This window comes from Colletes latitarsis, chromosome 4 (assembly GCF_051014445.1).
Source record: "Colletes latitarsis isolate SP2378_abdomen chromosome 4, iyColLati1, whole genome shotgun sequence".
In the NCBI taxonomy this organism is placed as follows: Eukaryota; Metazoa; Arthropoda; class Insecta; order Hymenoptera; family Colletidae; genus Colletes; species Colletes latitarsis.
In genome coordinates, this window is record NC_135137.1 from 34,894,520 (window position 1) to 34,912,100 (window position 17,581).

Below are 17,581 nucleotides of genomic sequence, written 5' to 3' on the forward strand. Positions count from 1 at the left end.
GAGTTTCGCCGATTAAAATCCCCGGTTTCTCGAAATTCAAGCAGAACCCGGGACTCGAGCAGAGTTTTAATATCGAGTTTCGCGTGACGGTTTTGAGAATCGAAACGAGGACGGTGGATGGTCGAGGGGAGGAGGATGGTTGCCGGTACGTGGACTGGTTATGACGGGGAAGATCGTGGGATGCATCGAACTTCAACCGTACCCGCCAACCCCCGTTTCAGCAATCCCAGCAAAAGGGAGATATTATCGGTATTCTACGAGTCCGATTGCCACCCTCCCGCCCCCCTCCTCTTTCCATTTCCTCCGGTTCGAGGGTTATCGACACCCTGTCAACGGCTTCGCGCCTTCGTTGTCGGGGATGGCCCACTTACCAAATCGATTCCCATCGAACAATAAACAAGACCTTCGACCGCGGGGGCGGAAAAGCACCGCGTCGGGGTCACGGCTAGTGACGGAACCGATACGATACATTTTGATCCCCGGTTCGAGCGATTCGATAAGAAATTACTCCGACCTTTGGTAGGAAAATTTGTTACTGTCCGACTGATACCAAACGCCACCCAAATACGACTGGTGCACGTTCTGTCTTTGGTAGAAAATTTCTGATTAACGCTATTACTCTCTAACAGCAATTTTTGTAAACGCGAAGGGGTACGTACGTTGAATTTCAGTCTCGCGTACGGTAACACTAAAAGGGTATTCAAACGATAGATAGTCGAAGAAATGTATAGTGCAATGGAAATAAATGTTTATTCATTCTCTTATGGAAACCCTCGCGTAAATTTGCAAGAATCCAATGGAGTATACTTTTTACAATTTAACACTGAAACTTACCATAGGACTTTTTATTTTGTTTTCATGTGTGGAATCTAGTCCTGAAGCGAAGAAAACAGCAAAATAGAATCCCAAAACCTCAAAAACACACACCAGCTTTCGATCTTTAATTTAAAGTCTCCAAATCAAGATGGACGATGTCTCAACTATCGATAGCATCGATACGACGTTAGTCACAGCTCGCAGAAGCGTTTGGAATGATAATTATGCTTCTGGATCGCTGTGGTGCGCCCAAGAGACTCGAACACGATTCATTAGGAGCTTTGTGCGCCTTCTGTGGGCCCGTTTTCACGTTGTAATCGATTTTCGGTCCTTCGTAGCTTCCGTACACAACGCCCCCCCCCCCCCCCCGCGATTTCGAGCACGTATTCCCCTAATAATTATTCTTGTTGATTGATGCCGCGACGCGGGTCTCGCGCCTCGGGAGATTTTTCGTCTCTCGCGTCGAGGCTTTTTGTTCTTCGCGCGCTGGATCTGGGTCAATGTATTTTCCATCGGACGGGGGGAAGAAAAGAATACGCCGGGGGTTGGTACGGGGGAGGGAGGCGATCGATCAAAATTGAATGACACCGGCGCGGGAAAAAGTTCGTCCGATGGAAACTGAACGGAGAAAAGAGGAAGAGACAAATGCTTCCATTTCGTCTTTTTGCGAATCCCGTTCGCGGTCTTTCCCCCGCGGACGAGCTTAATTTATTACTGGTTTAATTTAAAAATTACGGTTCGCGATTAAAATAGAAGAGGATTTGTCTTGAAAGTATATTTTATCGCTGATATGTTCCCCTGTCGAGCGCGACGGTTCAGTTTCCAACCCAAAAAGATTCATTTTATATATTGTTTCGAGGGTAAATAATATGCATTTTATAAAGCGTATATTTGTGTCTAAATTCACGTACGTTTCGACCATTTTTATTTGGTCCACTTATGGAATTAGAAGCTTCGAAAGAAAGCGTGTTACGAGAAAGAACGCGGGACACGCCGGAAGATTTTTGAAATTAATAAAATGTGAAAAGTGTACTTTAATATAAATTAAATTGCCTGGTAAAAGGTGATGCCATGAATTTAGTAATGAATGTGGTACCTCTCTTTCTCTCTCATAATTTAACTTATGTCACAGCATATTTTTTTCAGTTTGTTAATTGCGTCGTAAAGTATCTCTTGAAGTAATTTTATAACCCCCTTTTATGCTACATTTTTTTAAAATTGTTAATTACCGGAAAGGACCGAATATAAACGGTTGAAAACGAGAATTTCGAAATTAACGTACGTTTTATTCACTCTGTTACAAACCGTTCGTGTCAGAAACTTTCCATAATTAATTTTCTGACAAATTCTTTTAGAATACTTTTCATTTTTATTCACTATCGAGCAAAATCGAAATATCGTGGTCGAAAGCTTCAACGAAAACATGCTTGCTCAGATTAATGAAGGCAAACTCTCCAATTGTATCCATAAACGACCAAAGTTGTTCGAAACGCACGCACTTTGTTACGGGGGAGTCGTCTTCTCCGCGTTCCGCGATAAGTTTCTTCATTCAGCGACGCACAAGTTTCGAAATCATGCAATTCCACGACTCTGTTATGGCAAAATTTTTTGTTAAGGCGTTGCAAAGGCTTTTTCTGATACGGAGAATGTGCAGATATTTTTGAAAAATATCTGAAAACGTTGAACATTATTTGATCGATTTACCAAAGGTAAATTTTCCAAGAATAATTTACGTCTTTTGATGACTTCGTTGTCTCGACCACGAATCGTATGGGGATTTCGAAACGCTTCGAGTCGACAGACGTCTCGAGAAGTGTCTCCGTGATCCTGAGATCGAATTCTCATCCGGACAGATAGCTGTTCCGGACCTACAGCGATTTCTTTTCTTGATACCGCGGATAATGCCTGTCCCATCCATATTTGCGTGAACTCCTCGTCAGAGCCCGACGATCACACTTCCCAAACGTCACTTTTTCCAACGTGTTTCCCAACCGTCGTTAATTTAATGTCTCTGTCTCTTGTCGTTACAAATCTGGACTCGAGAATTCAATGAAACCATGGACGTTTCCGGGTCGTTTTGATCCTCAAGATTACGATGCTTCCATTAAAAAAGAACAAAAGTGACTTCTGTATCTCCTCTGTATCTCCAACATTTATATTATGTACGCATTCAGATCCTACAACTTCTGTAAATAACATTTTTGCTTCAAAAAAACTTACTAACTACGATACGTATTAATTTCTAATAGACTAGTATGAAATTTTATAGTATTCGTGTATTTTCCATTGTTTGTGGTCAGAGACCTACAGTCATTGCATTTGTCTTCAGAATGCTCGAATTTTAGTGTTTAAGTCTGGGTTAGGTCTGCTCAATTACAGATTCTTACTACTGTGATAAATTTTCGATTCTTACTACTTGTCCGGCCAATTTTCGATTCTTACTACTTGAGTGTTTAGGAATGGTCCTGTTCCACTTACCTGAATGAAATCTAACCATCAAGACTCATCGACTGGATTCACGTGAAAGTCTAAAGCCCAACAATTTTCGAAGAATACCCAATTAATTAAATGGGGTAGTAAAAATGAAAAAAATTACTTTTTACTGTACTACTTTCACAATTTTATTCATTAGATGATCTATCCAGCTTCAAAGCTCGTACTAGGTACGGGCGTTGGAATTCCACGCGGATCGCCATTTATCGATGGGAATCGAAATCCCGTGTTTTCCCTTTGACAGTATCTCTCAGTCGGCTTTCCAAAACCTCTGCCTCAGCGCGACAGATAACGCGCGTCTTATCTACATCTACGTGTCACTCGACGGGCAAAAATTTTATTCCGCCATTGTGCGGCGCGATCGAAATGGAAAATCCTCCTCGTCCAGGACACCGCCACTTCCGACGTTGCTTCCGGTTCGCTGGCAATCGACGCGCCCTGCACGCGCGTTCCAGACCCCGTGAGACACGGATTTCGAGTCGCCGCGAAGGACAAGACGCATTCTAACGCGATTCCTTTCTTGGCTCCTTTTACCCTTTCCCGGTTCCATCTCGTCTGCATTTCCATCCCCAACTTCCCACCAGTGACACTCTTTTTTACAGAATCTTCCGTTCCCCTGAATTCTCTCTCCCAGAAATCTGAAAATTCTAGATGACATCAAACAATGTTGTTCTTGGTGGAAATCATTTGATGAAAGATTTGAGTGGTAAAATTAGTTCTTTAAATTACTCAGGAGTATCTTAGAACTTCATTTATTACATTGCAATTCCCACAGTTTTATTATCTATTTTATGTTAAGAGATTGGACTATAATTCTTCACTTTCGTTTCTGTGAAAAATTTGCCACTTTTATTTCTGTACACTTATCCTTCTCAAATTATATTATTTAAATAATAGACGTCCTTTCCGTGTTTCCTGCCCCAGCAATGATCATCTTCATCCAGTCTTTTCCTCTGTTTCTCACCAGATTCTCCAAACGAAAGCAATGGTACCATCTCCACGCGTGATTACAATTATATAAAACTTCCACAGTTATCTAGATTTCGTAAAATCGTAAGAGTAACGGAAAGGAATCCCACGAATTCTCCAGCACAATCGGTGTTACGTGATTTTCCTGCGTGAAAAGATCCAAAAAAAAAGAATCCCCCCGTCCGCGACGAGCGGATCCGATTTCTGGATAAACGACCGAGACACAATTTTATTCACGGTCGAGATCGTTCCACGTCGATTCGATAACCGGTGACCCCGATGACTTCGGCGATATCGTTTCCAGCGGCCGTACGGTATCGAAGAAAGCAACGGGTTGGGGGTTGGGGGGTGGATGGGCGGGGGATGTCAATAAAAATGCAATTTCTGCGAACGTATTGCGCGACGCGGACGTAATGCTTCACGAGAGATTTGTTTACTTACGTATCTGGGATATATATTGGTACCCGGGAAAAATATGGATTCACGCCTGAATAGAGAAGGACGAAACATTCGTAGCGGGAAGAAATTGACAGAGCTTCTTCGCCCCCGCGACCTTTAACCCCGTCCCGAACCGTTGCGGAATTTTTCACGGTGTGCTTCTCCCTTCGCGCGCCATCGCGCCCTTTATTTCCTTTACATCCGAACTGCCTTTCGATCAGAGGCTTTTACTCTTCTGTGCCAGCCGGCTGTCGAAGTATTTTGTAATCCCAGAAAATGGTGTATTCCGAGAGGAAACAGATTTCACCCCTGAACGCGTCCTTTATGCACGTCTGAGCCCGATATTCTTGTTTCTGGCTCTGTGTATTCCGTGAATCCCCGCCGCTGATTTGTCGGAATCTTGACGTGGAAAGCTTCTGCCCAGAGGAGGGTGAGATTGTAAACGCCATTAGCGACTGTCTGATCTTATGCCTCCGGGGCGAATTCTTTCCCATTCTTTTCGTCGTCCTCGTTCCAAAGGAAAATTTTGCCTCCTTTGCAATGAATGTAAATATTACTAAATCAATATTTAATACGAAGTATTTTTTAGAAATTACAGAACTTACTAAAATTGGCCCGCGGAAACGAGTGTCACGGATGGAATATTATCCGTATTCGAAATCGAACAATTTATTTAAAAATTCCAGAATTACTTGTCGATCAGCACTTAAGTCAGATTAGGAGTGGATTCCGATAATCAACGGATTTATTTCTAACCCATTGGAACTGCACAGATTGGAGGCTGATTTAACTTTCGTATTTAAAACTATCGATGGCCACGTTGTATGTCCATTTCCATTTGAATTCTCTTGGAAACGAAATCTGTTTCGCTAGAGCCAAGTAATACATTCTGTCAACGTTTCCCTGGGTTCTGTAATGCATTTCGCACACGCGAATAATAAGAATTATTCTCGGTAAGTTTCTATGCTCGGGGGCAAAGTGGTTCTTTGGCCAGAAATAAATTGAAAATGTGGGAGGAAGTTTTCCGCGTGAGGCTTCCAAGATAATTGAATTTGAGAATCTGTAGGGCTAACGATGTAAAATTCCCATTTAACGAATTTACCGAGTTCCTTTAGAACGAAGATTTTAAAAGGAACTGATGCATTAAGGGCGCTGATTAAAAAGGAAACATTTAAATGTTTCAATCGCCCCAGATACAGGCACCGGATTTATCTCGTCGACGGATTTTCCGATTAAATCTCGACATGTGGCTCGAGTGGCCGCTATTATTGTCGTCAGATGATTGGCTGGAAATAGGTGGCGGTGCACAGCGGGTCACAGTTTATTCATATCATGACAAAACGAACTGTCTGATTTTAATGAGATCTATAGATAGGACGATACCGAATACGTAAATCGCGAGTTATAACTGTCACCCGTTTTAAATCAAAAACAAATTTATACCCACTTTCTAGAACATACCAAAATAGATTTATGAATACGCTAAAAAGTCAGCTACAGAATTATCCAAATCGTTCTCTTATTCAGCTCATTAAAGCCCAGCTTTGGAAAGCTACTTATCGAATATATGTCACTCTGATGCCACGAATTTTAATCTACGATCGTGCAACGTTCGCTGTAAATGTCTCCGGAGGATTTATCAATATTAACAATAATTCGTTTAAAATTTATAAAGCAACCCGAATCCAAGTATAAATAATGCATGCTGATCGTGGAAAATAAGCTGATGCTTACTGGAATCAGACAGCTTAACGTCGCTTGTTCTCGATCCTTTTTTACCCACTGCTCATTCGTTTAATCTCCGGCGCGGAGTTTCGTAAGAAAATCGTCGGCCTCCGAGATCAGGCCTCGTCTCCATGCAAATAATGCAATTAAGAGATTCGAATGTGGCCGAGATAACGCTCTTTACCGCGACAGTCAAGATTTCCCTCTCGTTCCGCATTCTGGCCGACGATTATGCATGGAAAACCAGCCTCTGGCCGACGAACAATAGCCCGAGCCTACGATCCGGCTGGACTAAATTCGAAACGAAGGATTATCTTATCGTTTGTTGGGCTATCGTTGCAACAAAGGCGAACGATAACGTTGTTTTCATCTAATTTAACAGATCAGGATACGAATTATATTTGTATATATAGCTAGCAAGAGAGCAAATAAGAATTACTGAAGTATACAGAGTGTTCGGCCATCCCTGGGAAAAATTTTAATTCGAGATTCTAGAGGCTTCATTAAAAAGTTATTAAAAAATTTCAAATCATTCTGAGAAAATTATTTTTGGCTGCGGGACTCGATTACAATCATTTTTTGTGAATAGACATACCCTTGAAATCCTAACCATTTTCGAGAAAAAAATTCATTATTGAAAATATAATGTCTGATCGTAACTGTCTGTTACTCTGAAAATTGAAAAGTTTCAAATCATACTAAAAAAATTATTTTCGGTTGCGGGGGTCAATTACAATCATTTTTTATCATTACACATACCCTCGAATTCCTACCCACTTTCGAGAAAAAAATTCATCACCGAAAATTTCATGTCTGACCATAGCGTCGATATGTTTCACTGAAATTTCATGTGGATCTTTAAAACATCATAACTTCTGAACGGATGGGACGATTTTAATGTTTAAAAAAGTAAACTACGCGTATTTTGGTGGGCAATATGTACAAATCGCAAAATTACCCGAAAAGTTGGTCCTTGACCCCGTAAAATGAGAAAAACCCCATAAAAATGGTCCAATTTTCAAACAGCCATAACTCCTACAATAGTGAATATATTTCAATGGAACTTTTTTCTGAAGTAGAGCTCATGGGTACCTACAAAAAAGTATTAGACAACTTTTCTGTAAGGTGTCAAATAAAATTACTAAAAATGAAAATGGAATTCTTAAGAAAAATCGACAAAGCTAGGTGCCTAAATTTTTCGACGAAAAAAAAAATTTTTAATTAATTCTGAAAAAATTATTTTCGGTTGCGGAGGTTAATTGCAATCATTTTTGGTGAATAGACATACCCCCGAAATCCTACCCACTTTCTAGAAAAAAAATTCAGGACAGGCGGGACTTTAAATGTTAATAACTTTTTAACAAAGCCTCCATCAACAAATTAATATTCTTGATTTTCGTCTTATTTTGGCCTCTAGAATCTCCCATTAAAATTTTTCCCAGGGTTGGCCGATCACCCTGTATATGTGAGAATATACATTTCAATCATAATTTATAAGTGTATAATTATTTAAGGAAAATATTTTATTACAAAGAAAAATTCTATGAGAAAGAAACATTCTCTTTTGATGTCCCTGACATTCTGATCTTTAAATTCTACATGAAATTCCCAATAAATATCTATTCGTATTTCAAGAAATACGAAAATGAATATCGTCTCCAATCGTAAATTAATTATTACGAATTCCAATGATGAAAAGTATTTAAAAAGTCGTCGTATCGAGAGAGCAATGTTTGTTCAAGTGCCTCGTATGTCCTTCGTGTATTGAAATCGACAGTGTACAGTTTCATTAATCGTTTCTTCGTGCCCGTTTCTATCGAAGGAAATAAAGATGAACGAAGAAAAGCGCCGCGTCTCGAATCAATTTATCGAACCAAAGACGAGAAGAACGGGAGGTGGAGGAGGAATACCGTAATGGGAATAACTACTTCCCTGCATAGGATTCGAGGGAAAGTTCCCGTGAATGAAATAACGCGGAGAGGAAACGAATCCCGAGGAGCGAAAAGAATGGACGACCGATTCTCTTTGGAGCGAGTGCACGGTTCGCGAATTTGCTCGTTCGGCCCTAATACTTCCTTGTAACCTACTAAACCCGTCGTTACGCGCGAACGAAACCTTTATTGGCGCGTGGAATATTTATCATGGGAAGTAGTCGCGAGTGGAATAGATTTTTAGACGATTTTATGGCGCGACAAGCGACTTCAAAAGCTATAATATCGCTTTGTGCTCTGCGAATTCCTAGATTATAGCTCGATCCTTTGTTCCTACGTGTATTGTTCGTAAAAGCTAGAAATTGTGTTTTTAATAATACGAATTTATGAATTTTTCTGGTATGAAGAGGTTCTCTAAGAAACAAAATTATTTTTTAGACAATTTTGACATTAATTTTCCAGTACTGAAGACTTGAATATCGATTTGTAATGCTCTGTATGCTTGTGTAAAATGAAGATTGTAAAAAGTTTTGACTAAGTCTGTTTTGTTCGGTATCGACTATTGTTACAGCCAAGACTTCTGTAATGGCCCATCTACAGACCGAGGAAAGGTTCAAAAGAGCAAATGCTTCGCGAGAAGTTGATTTTCGGAGAGCCTGGCGCGTGGGCGGAATTCGAAACGAAACCGTGGAAAGAAGTTCGTTAGAGTAACGAATCCCGCGAACCCTCCCCCAGGATTGTTCTTAATTTTCTTTCGAAATAGCACCAGGGTTGCCGCCAAGAATCCCTAAATCGATCCATTGACCTCTCAAGGGTTGAAGTAAACTAGGGTCGAAAGTAACAAGTTTACTTCGGAATACGATTCTCTAAAATCTGTTACAATCTCGAGAAAACTGACGCAAGCTAAGATATTCGAATCATATTCTAGTCTTGTATTAAATTCAGCAATTTTGCAACTCGTCCTTAACCCTCAATAATATTTTATCTCCAAAAAATACAACAGAAAAAATTTAAATTTCCTGTATCTACCTATAAATATACGCAGAAAGTTTCTAGAAGCGATCGATAGAACTCGAATACGAAATTCAGAAGAAAGCTCTATGTTTCAGACTCCCTTAAACTCCGTTATTCCTCGCTCGTTTCAAAAAAAAAAAATACAAAATGACTGTTTCGTTCCTTTGAAAGTAAGTCGTCCAATTTGTTGAGTACCTCTGTGCAGCGATATTTCCAGCGTTCCTTTACAGCTAGAAACTTCTCTTTATTCCCATTAACCTTACGTTTCGCGTAGAAAAAGAAAAGGACAAATAATAACAAGAACTATTCAAAAGGCAAGAATCGTTTGTCCCCCCTTTTCCTCTTCCCTTTTCGCGGAGAAAAGGTTATTCACCGTCTACGGTCGCGAAGTTAAGAGTCAGCCCGCCCCTTTGTCAGCCCTTTCGATGTTAACAAGAGGGCCTTCAACGTCCCTATAGCAGCGACAGCTTCGACAGATTTTCCGGTGCACAGGTGCCAATCGATTTCTCCCATAAAACCAAGATTACCTTCTGCGGCGTCGTAAGCGAGCTACGAGTAAACGCTATCCGGTTCCCGTTTCCACGGGATCGATGAAAAAGTTTCAAGGTCTGGAACCTCAATGGAAGGAACGATCGAACTTGGTCGCGGCACGAACTACTTTCGAAGACTCGACTCGTAAATCACGCGGTTCGGGTTCCACGGGAATTTCTGCGCTCAGATATCGTTTCTGTTGGCGCCACGGCGGCTGAAACTTCTAAATACACCACCGAATTCTCCCAATCAATTGCAAACCCTCGGATCCCAGATCTCCGGGCAGAGACACTGCTCTCAAAACGATCGAATCAGATTTTTAATTGGTAGACTTATTAAAACTGTTCTCGAACACCTTAACAATTCTTTAACGATTAATATATATTTTCTATACTTCGAAACACCCCGTATAGCGAGATACATGGTTCAAAGGGAGCAATTGTTCCCATTTAGCAAGCAAACTTCGCGCCATATCGAGCAATATTCCAGTGGCGGCGTGATAGGGTTCCACAATTCCGCGAATCAGAGTTGGTTGCGGCGAACGGGTCTGAAACGGCGTTCAAGAAGCGTCGAAAGTTTCGAAACGCATCGCTGGTAGAGCACCAGACTGTCGCCGGATTGGTAGCTAATCAAATACAGCGGTTGACGAAGTGCCGAATGAAGGAGATTTATTGTAAGTAAATAGAATTAGAAGTTACGAGTGCCTCGAGTAACCTCTGACCCCCGACTGACGCTAACCCAACTAGAGCTAACCTGACCTAACTAAATAATTGAATTAGAGCCACCGTCTCCTGGTGTGCTACCCCTCCCGTACGCCGAATCCAGAATCTACTCCTTGTCTTCCCTCTGCGAGGCCAGGTTGCGTTCTACCAACTTCTTACTATCGATTCCTTATCGTCGAATTGCGGGACAAGTTCCCGCGCAATCACGAGCATGGAAACGGTTGTAATTTGTAGGGAGGAGGAATTTATGAGAAACGAGAACAAGGGTTGATTGAATCAAATTTCGATGAATCTGGACGAGATAGTTGCAGGCTCGAATGGTTTAGGTTCACCAAACTTGGGGCAACGCTTATTGTTAGTAAATTCTAGTGGATAGGTTTAGAATTGTCTAAATGACAGGGGTAGGTAAACATTAGCTCGTAATATGGCGTGTTATATGAACACAAAAAAGCTTCTTTTTTGTTGTTCCTTGTATTCGTTATGATTTGATATTCGTAGGAAGATAGAAAAGAAGAGGGAAGTGTTTCATCCTAAGTATAGCAGTCAAAGAATATGTTTATAGGAATAGGTGATCGAGCACTTGTGAGAAAAGTGAAAGTTGAGCGTGGCCATCTGGCGGCGAGCTCAAGAACTGTCGTCACATAGTCCTGTACTTTCAGTCGTGTGAACATACTGGTGTTTAGAGAGACTTTGAAGTATCATTATAAGTGTTCGTTACAAGAATGGATGAAAAATTAAATTGTTCGATTTTAATTCAATTTCAATTCGAAGTTTGAAAACAAATTGAGAAGGTAATTTACAATTCATTGAAAGGAAGTTTAATCTTTTTAAGATTGTCCAAATGGCGAAAGGTGAATACGTATCAAGGTTTTTATATTTGCACTATTTGAATTTATTTTTGAAAGGAGTCGCCATGCTTTTGACAGTGAAAGATCGTTGATATTTGCTTTCACGACTGGACGATCGTCTCCTTGCACGGTCCAGAGTCAGAGTCGATTTTCATGACCGCGGTTCAGAGTAAGTGGCTCGTTTCAGCAGACGATGGTATTAACTCACCGGGTCAGTGAGTCGTCGGATACGGTTAAATCGCCGGTATCGTGGCGGCCAAGGATCGCTACAAATCATTCCCATAACAGAGGAATCATTCTTATCGCGATGATTCAGGAATTATTAGCACCGAATCTGACTCCGGGCATTGTCATTGCCGCGGTGACAGTCGGAACTGCTTTCTTACGACCCGGGGATAGTTGATATCGCATTTCATGCTCGGAGATAACCAGTTTCTAGCGCTAAATCCCCAGAGCCGTCGGTGCCGTAGTCTCAAAGCACAAGAGTCATCAGTATCGCGGTCTCCCGTCTCGGTGTCGTCGATATTGGCTCCCGTGGAAACTTATCGCCGCCAATATTGTTTTCCCCATTACGCCGCTTCTTCTACTTCCTTTCTAATAGTCCTCGAATTTATATTGAAATATTGCCACGAACGTCGCTCTCGATAATCGTCACTCTCAATAGAGTCATTCAACACTGGAACTACCAAGACAGTCAAAATGATCCATTCATAATTTTTGATGAAAATTTTTAAAAATTTACTGGATTGGATTTTTGAAAATCTTTTTACATTTCTTCACTAAATACATTATAATTCAAAAAGCATTTAACATGCAAAAATATAAAACTTAAAGTAAGATACGAATTATTATATTTGGGGGTTGAAACAATCCTCTACAAAGCTCCCATTTCGTTAACACCATTAACAAAAATATCAATTTTCATAAAAATCCGCAGTCTATTCATAGTATACTTCCACCTTCGTTGATCAAAGTTCCACCATTTCATAATAAACAATTATTTTCAAAAATCCATACGTGCAACCGAAGCTACTCACAGCTTAAGAAAATTGCATGATTTCTTGTTCCACAACTTGCACGATGGTTCCTTCTATGACTATAATAATTAATATTCTTATACAAAATTTTTACCAGTAGTTCAAGAAATGTACTTTCGAAAACATCAAACATTTATCAAAAAAAAGTCTCACAGTTACGTCCACAAAATTCTTGTAAATTGACTTCATTTTCACCCATCACAGTTCCCCCCTTAATTAAAAGAGAATGCCAGGCCCGTGAAGGTGCGAAACCGTTCCCTTTTTTATTTAGGACGCACACAGGCCAAGTACCCCTCCCGGTGGGGAGTTCAGATATCGATTCTCGTCCATTTCGGCGAAAGACTTCGACGTGCTTGCTTTTTAAACAGCGCCCGGAGTACGACGAACGACCACCCGGAACCCGAATCGACGTTCGACCAATCTCCTGGAAACATCACGCCCCGGACGCTTCCTATTTTTTCTTTTTCTTTTTTTTGACAAGGCGATTTCTCGGACCGGAAAGTGGGTACACGCTCGAGCATCCCTCTTTCGTCATCGTCGGTCGGAACTTTCCGCGCGTACAGGCTCTCGAGCGCGAGCAACTTCCGAGGAACCGGGTCCAGCACGCCGCGATTCTTCTCGTTGCACGAACGACTGCTCCCGCGTAATAACACGTCCATACGGTCTATCAGTTTCCAAGCACGTTTCCGTTTCCAGGACGTGCACAGTCCTTTCGGTTGTCTTTCCGCCACTCGAAACGTACCGTCTATCGCGGGAGCAAATGTATTTGCCGGGGCGTTGATTGATTTTTAAAAGCGGCGAATCCCCGCTCGATACACCGCGAACGCGTCGAAATAAAAAGCGTACACGCGACCATCGGCCCCCGGAAATCCTCTTTTTCATCGGAGAAATCCGATCCGCGAAATTTCAATCGACCCCCCCCCGAATTCTTTCGCCGCGAAATTCAATTTCGCTTACGTTCGATCCTAATTTCTTCGGGCCCGGCACGGCATACTTTAACGCTAGATTTGCACGTTGTATCGACCTAAACCCTTCGTATTCGCGGTTCCATTGAAATGGAATTTTTAAAAAATATAAATATTACGAGTTTTATAACAGTTCGAGAAAGTACGTCTTAAAGAGTAGGTTTCAGCAGCCGAAGTGGCAAAAAGAACGTCTTCGTCTCGACGATGGTCCGACTCGTGTATCACGGTTACGCGAAATGGGGGTGAAAAACGTAGAGTATCGTTCTCAGATAGCACTTCTATATTATTTTCCGTGTATCCGTAAATTTTCTTGCCCCTAGGAGCAAGTATCAACCGTAAATATCGCGACTCAGCGTGGGGTCACGCAATAACGTGCCTCGTGATATCTATCACGGGCATTCTTTTATTGTTTTAACGTGTAAAACACCGGGATTCCATGTACGTGAGCCGAGCTGAGCACACGTATTTGTACTTGTTCCAGGATAAACGAGAACACCACGAGATCCCAGTTTTTGGCGTACTTCAGCTTCTCGTCCAGGGCGAGCGTGTCCGTTGGCTGGCCAGTAAAAGGCGGCGATCCGGTGAACAACACTGGTAAGAGACTTTACATTTAATTTAACAATGTCCCTGGCGATGTTTCTCCATTCTTTTTCGCTGTGTTTATTGCTCGAAAACGTAAATGCACCAAGGAACAGAAATTCGAGAATCGCATCGGAATGATGAATACTCGATGTGACGTTGTTTTCAAATTCCCCTTTTATCCGTGATGAATATTATAATATTCTTTCGAGGAAGTTGAGAGGTCGGAATATTTGAGAATTTTTGTAACTTACGGAATAAAATTAAAGTTGCTCGTCGTATCGAGCACATTTTATAAAGAAAGACAATATAGAAATTATCATACAGAGAGCAAGGTTTAGCAATTAAATAGCTGCTTTCAAAATAGTTTCTGTCAAGTAATCGATGGTATAAAAATATCAAAATTACAAGAAATGAGGTTAGAGAATAAGAAAAATTAACATTGAATATTGGACAATTATTACACAGAGTAAAGGGGAAGGTTTATTGAAATTGTTAATTTAAGAACATGAAAAATACAAGAGATGAGATTAGAGAAGAAATCATAGATCCTCAACGTATACAATTCCTTACCATAAGAAAAATTAAAATTAAAAATTGGAATATAAGAAGTATCAGTACTCAGGAACGTTGAAACTGAGCAATTTTTATTTTTACAACGTGAAATCAATGCAAACAAAAATCACAGAGGTACTGAATCTCGAATCGTGACATCTCAGAGAGCTGAAAAGAATTAATTGTCGGGAATAAATTCAGATATAATGTTATAAATACGAAACCTTGGCCAAAGAAATTTCGCGAATATTTATGCGATCGTCAACGTCTTAAGGTCGAGTCCTTGAACGTTTGGAAGACGAACACGATCGGATAGAGAAAAGACAAGGACGCGATGTCAGTGTCGTTACTTGTACAAGCCAATCAGGTTACGACAGACTTATCAGGCGACACGACGCACGCAAATTTCGCTCTCCGACCGACATGGAGCAGGGAGACAGGTTCGGAGTGACACAGTTGCAGCCATCAGATCAAACATTGATCCACTCGGTAACTGCCTTCGTTACTGATACCTTTATCTACCTGCGGGATATTATGCGATCGTATCATTACCGAGTACATTTTCCTCGGTAATAGCCTGGAACCTGGATTTCAACTGTACTACATCAATCTTCAACTAGATACAGCGGTTCCACGTTACGTACAGGGCATTTCGAGGTGGGTGGCACGACCGAGTGGAAGCTGATTCTAGGTGCAAAGACACGTCGGGAATGTAGAACGAAATTGTTTCTCGCGAGGCCTCGTTTTCGAGAAAATTCGCCATTCGATACTATTGTGCATCGCTAACGCATCTGTTACCTCGTTAAAACATATAACAAGGTATCTCCATCAGTGTGTTTAGAAACGTCGTCAAAAAATTTAAGTCAATCGTATTCTTTCACTATTTAACTATTTTATTAGACGATTGAAGTTGTTACTCGATCATACATATACCAAACGTTATTGAAACTGATTTTCTTAACAACGAAGCACCCTACGATCGACAAATCTTTTATTTACCTGGACACTACCATATGTATAATTTCATCAGAAGATAGTCTTGATGTAATTTTCCTTCAGCAAAAATATAAGCTTGTTTCAGTTTCTAGAATCATAGAATGCTTTCCAATTTCGGGAAAACATTTCTAGTCTCACATCATATTTTCGGTAAGGAATTTTTTTCTCGAAAATGCGTAGGATTTCGGGGGTATGTTTGTTGACCAAAAATGATTGTTATTGACCCCTGCAGCCAAAAATATTTTTTCCAGAGCGATTTGAAATTTTTTTTTTCGCCAAAAAATTTAAGCAGCTGACCCCTGTCGATTTTTCTTAGAATTTCGTTTTTCATTTTTAGTAATTTTATCTGACGCCCTACAGAAAAGTTGTCTAATACTTTTCTGTAGGTACCCATGAGCTCTACTTCAGAAAAAAGTTTCATTGAAATATATTCATAATTGTAGGAGTTATAGCTGTTTGAAAATTGGACCATTTTTATGGGGTTTTTCTCATTTTGTGGGGTCAAGCACCAACTTTTCGAATATTTTTACGATTTGTACGTATTCTCCATCAAAATACGCGTAGTTTGCTTTTTTAAACATTAAAATCGTCCAATCCGTTCGGAAATTATGATGTTTTAAAGATACACATGAAATTTCAGTGAAACATATCGACGGTATGGTCAGACATGAAATTTTCAGTGATGAATTTTTTTCTCGAAAGTGGGTAGGATTTCGGGGGTATGTGTAATGACGAAAAAGGATTGTGATTGACCCACGCAACCGAAAATAATTTTTCCAAAACGATTTGAAATTTTTTTTTTCCCGTCGAAAAATTTCACATCTTCTCGAATTTTTTTCTAGAAAATGGGTAGGATTTCGGGGGTATATCTATTCACCAAAAATGATTGTAATTGACCCCCGCAGCCAAAAATAATTTTTCCAAAACGTTACGAAATTTTTTAATTTCGTCGAAAAATTTGTCCACCTACTCGAATTTTTTTCTCTGAAAATGGAATCATAATCAAAGCTGTCCTGCAGATCGTCAGTCGTGACACTTGCGTCGCGTAAGAGGGTTGTTTCCTTAATGTGTCCCCCGTTTGGAGAACACTTTATTTCTGGCCAAAGGGAAATCCGAGAAAATGTGAGAAGTGTTCGGGTTTTCCAAGACCCTCGCACTATGTGAAACGTTTGCGCTCGACGTTAATTCCAGAACGGTCGTGGAACCCTTGGTCGTAGATGCTGCGCGATGTGGAAGATCGCGATGGCGGAGTCCGTGAGACGATACGGGACAGTGGACGCACGAATTTCCTCGCGCAAACAGAACAGGGGCGTAATTTCTCCCTAGTTAGGACGGAAATTATGCGAGCTTAAGTGCAGGATAGTCCGGGGTTTAACCGAATAAGGGCAACGCGCAGACATTCCTGGCTCTGGGGCGAATTTAGATGTCCCGGGCTAAAGCGATAACGACGCTGGGAGCGTCGATCCCGCTTGGAACTTCTGCGAATCGCCGTTTCGAAAAGTGGGTATCGCGATATCAATACCCACGGGACCGTCTCCTATTTGCGACCGGGTCGATGAAGGCTGTCTCGACCCCGAAAATTCAGTTGCAATGGGACAACAGTCCCGCGGGGGTGTTCCCGTTCGAAACGTCAATTTTTTAAATTACTTGCATACGCTGTTTACCTGTAAACTTTCTCCAAAAACATTCTAACGCAGTCTCTGCACATAAAACTCGACTGTCCTCAGTGTCCTCCATTTTGAAAAAGTTGCAATCATCACATGCAGAAAGTAATTGTCATTTTACACTAGAATTTATTAAATTCTTATTCGCAAACTGTAAAATAAAATCATGTTTTTAGAACGGTGAAGTGAAATTTGTAAAAATTATTAATAATATTCGCGACTAGAGTTTTGCATTAAACGAATACGAAACGTTATGGCTGAAACTACATCTTCCAAATAGGAAATTATTTCTATATTT

At 40.8% G+C, this 17,581-nt stretch overlaps 1 protein-coding gene across 2 annotated transcripts in view; it reads left to right on the plus strand.

Annotated features, from left to right (window-relative positions):
- LOC143341311 (uncharacterized) overlaps window positions 1-17,581 on the plus strand; it is a 345,306-nt gene that overhangs the window by 205,289 nt on the left and 122,436 nt on the right. For both annotated transcript variants that reach the window (XM_076764161.1, XM_076764160.1), the window contains exon 6: window positions 13,971-14,083. In XM_076764161.1, coding sequence (XP_076620276.1) covers window positions 13,971-14,083 — 113 coding nt within the window. The remainder of the gene's footprint in view (window positions 1-13,970; window positions 14,084-17,581) is intronic.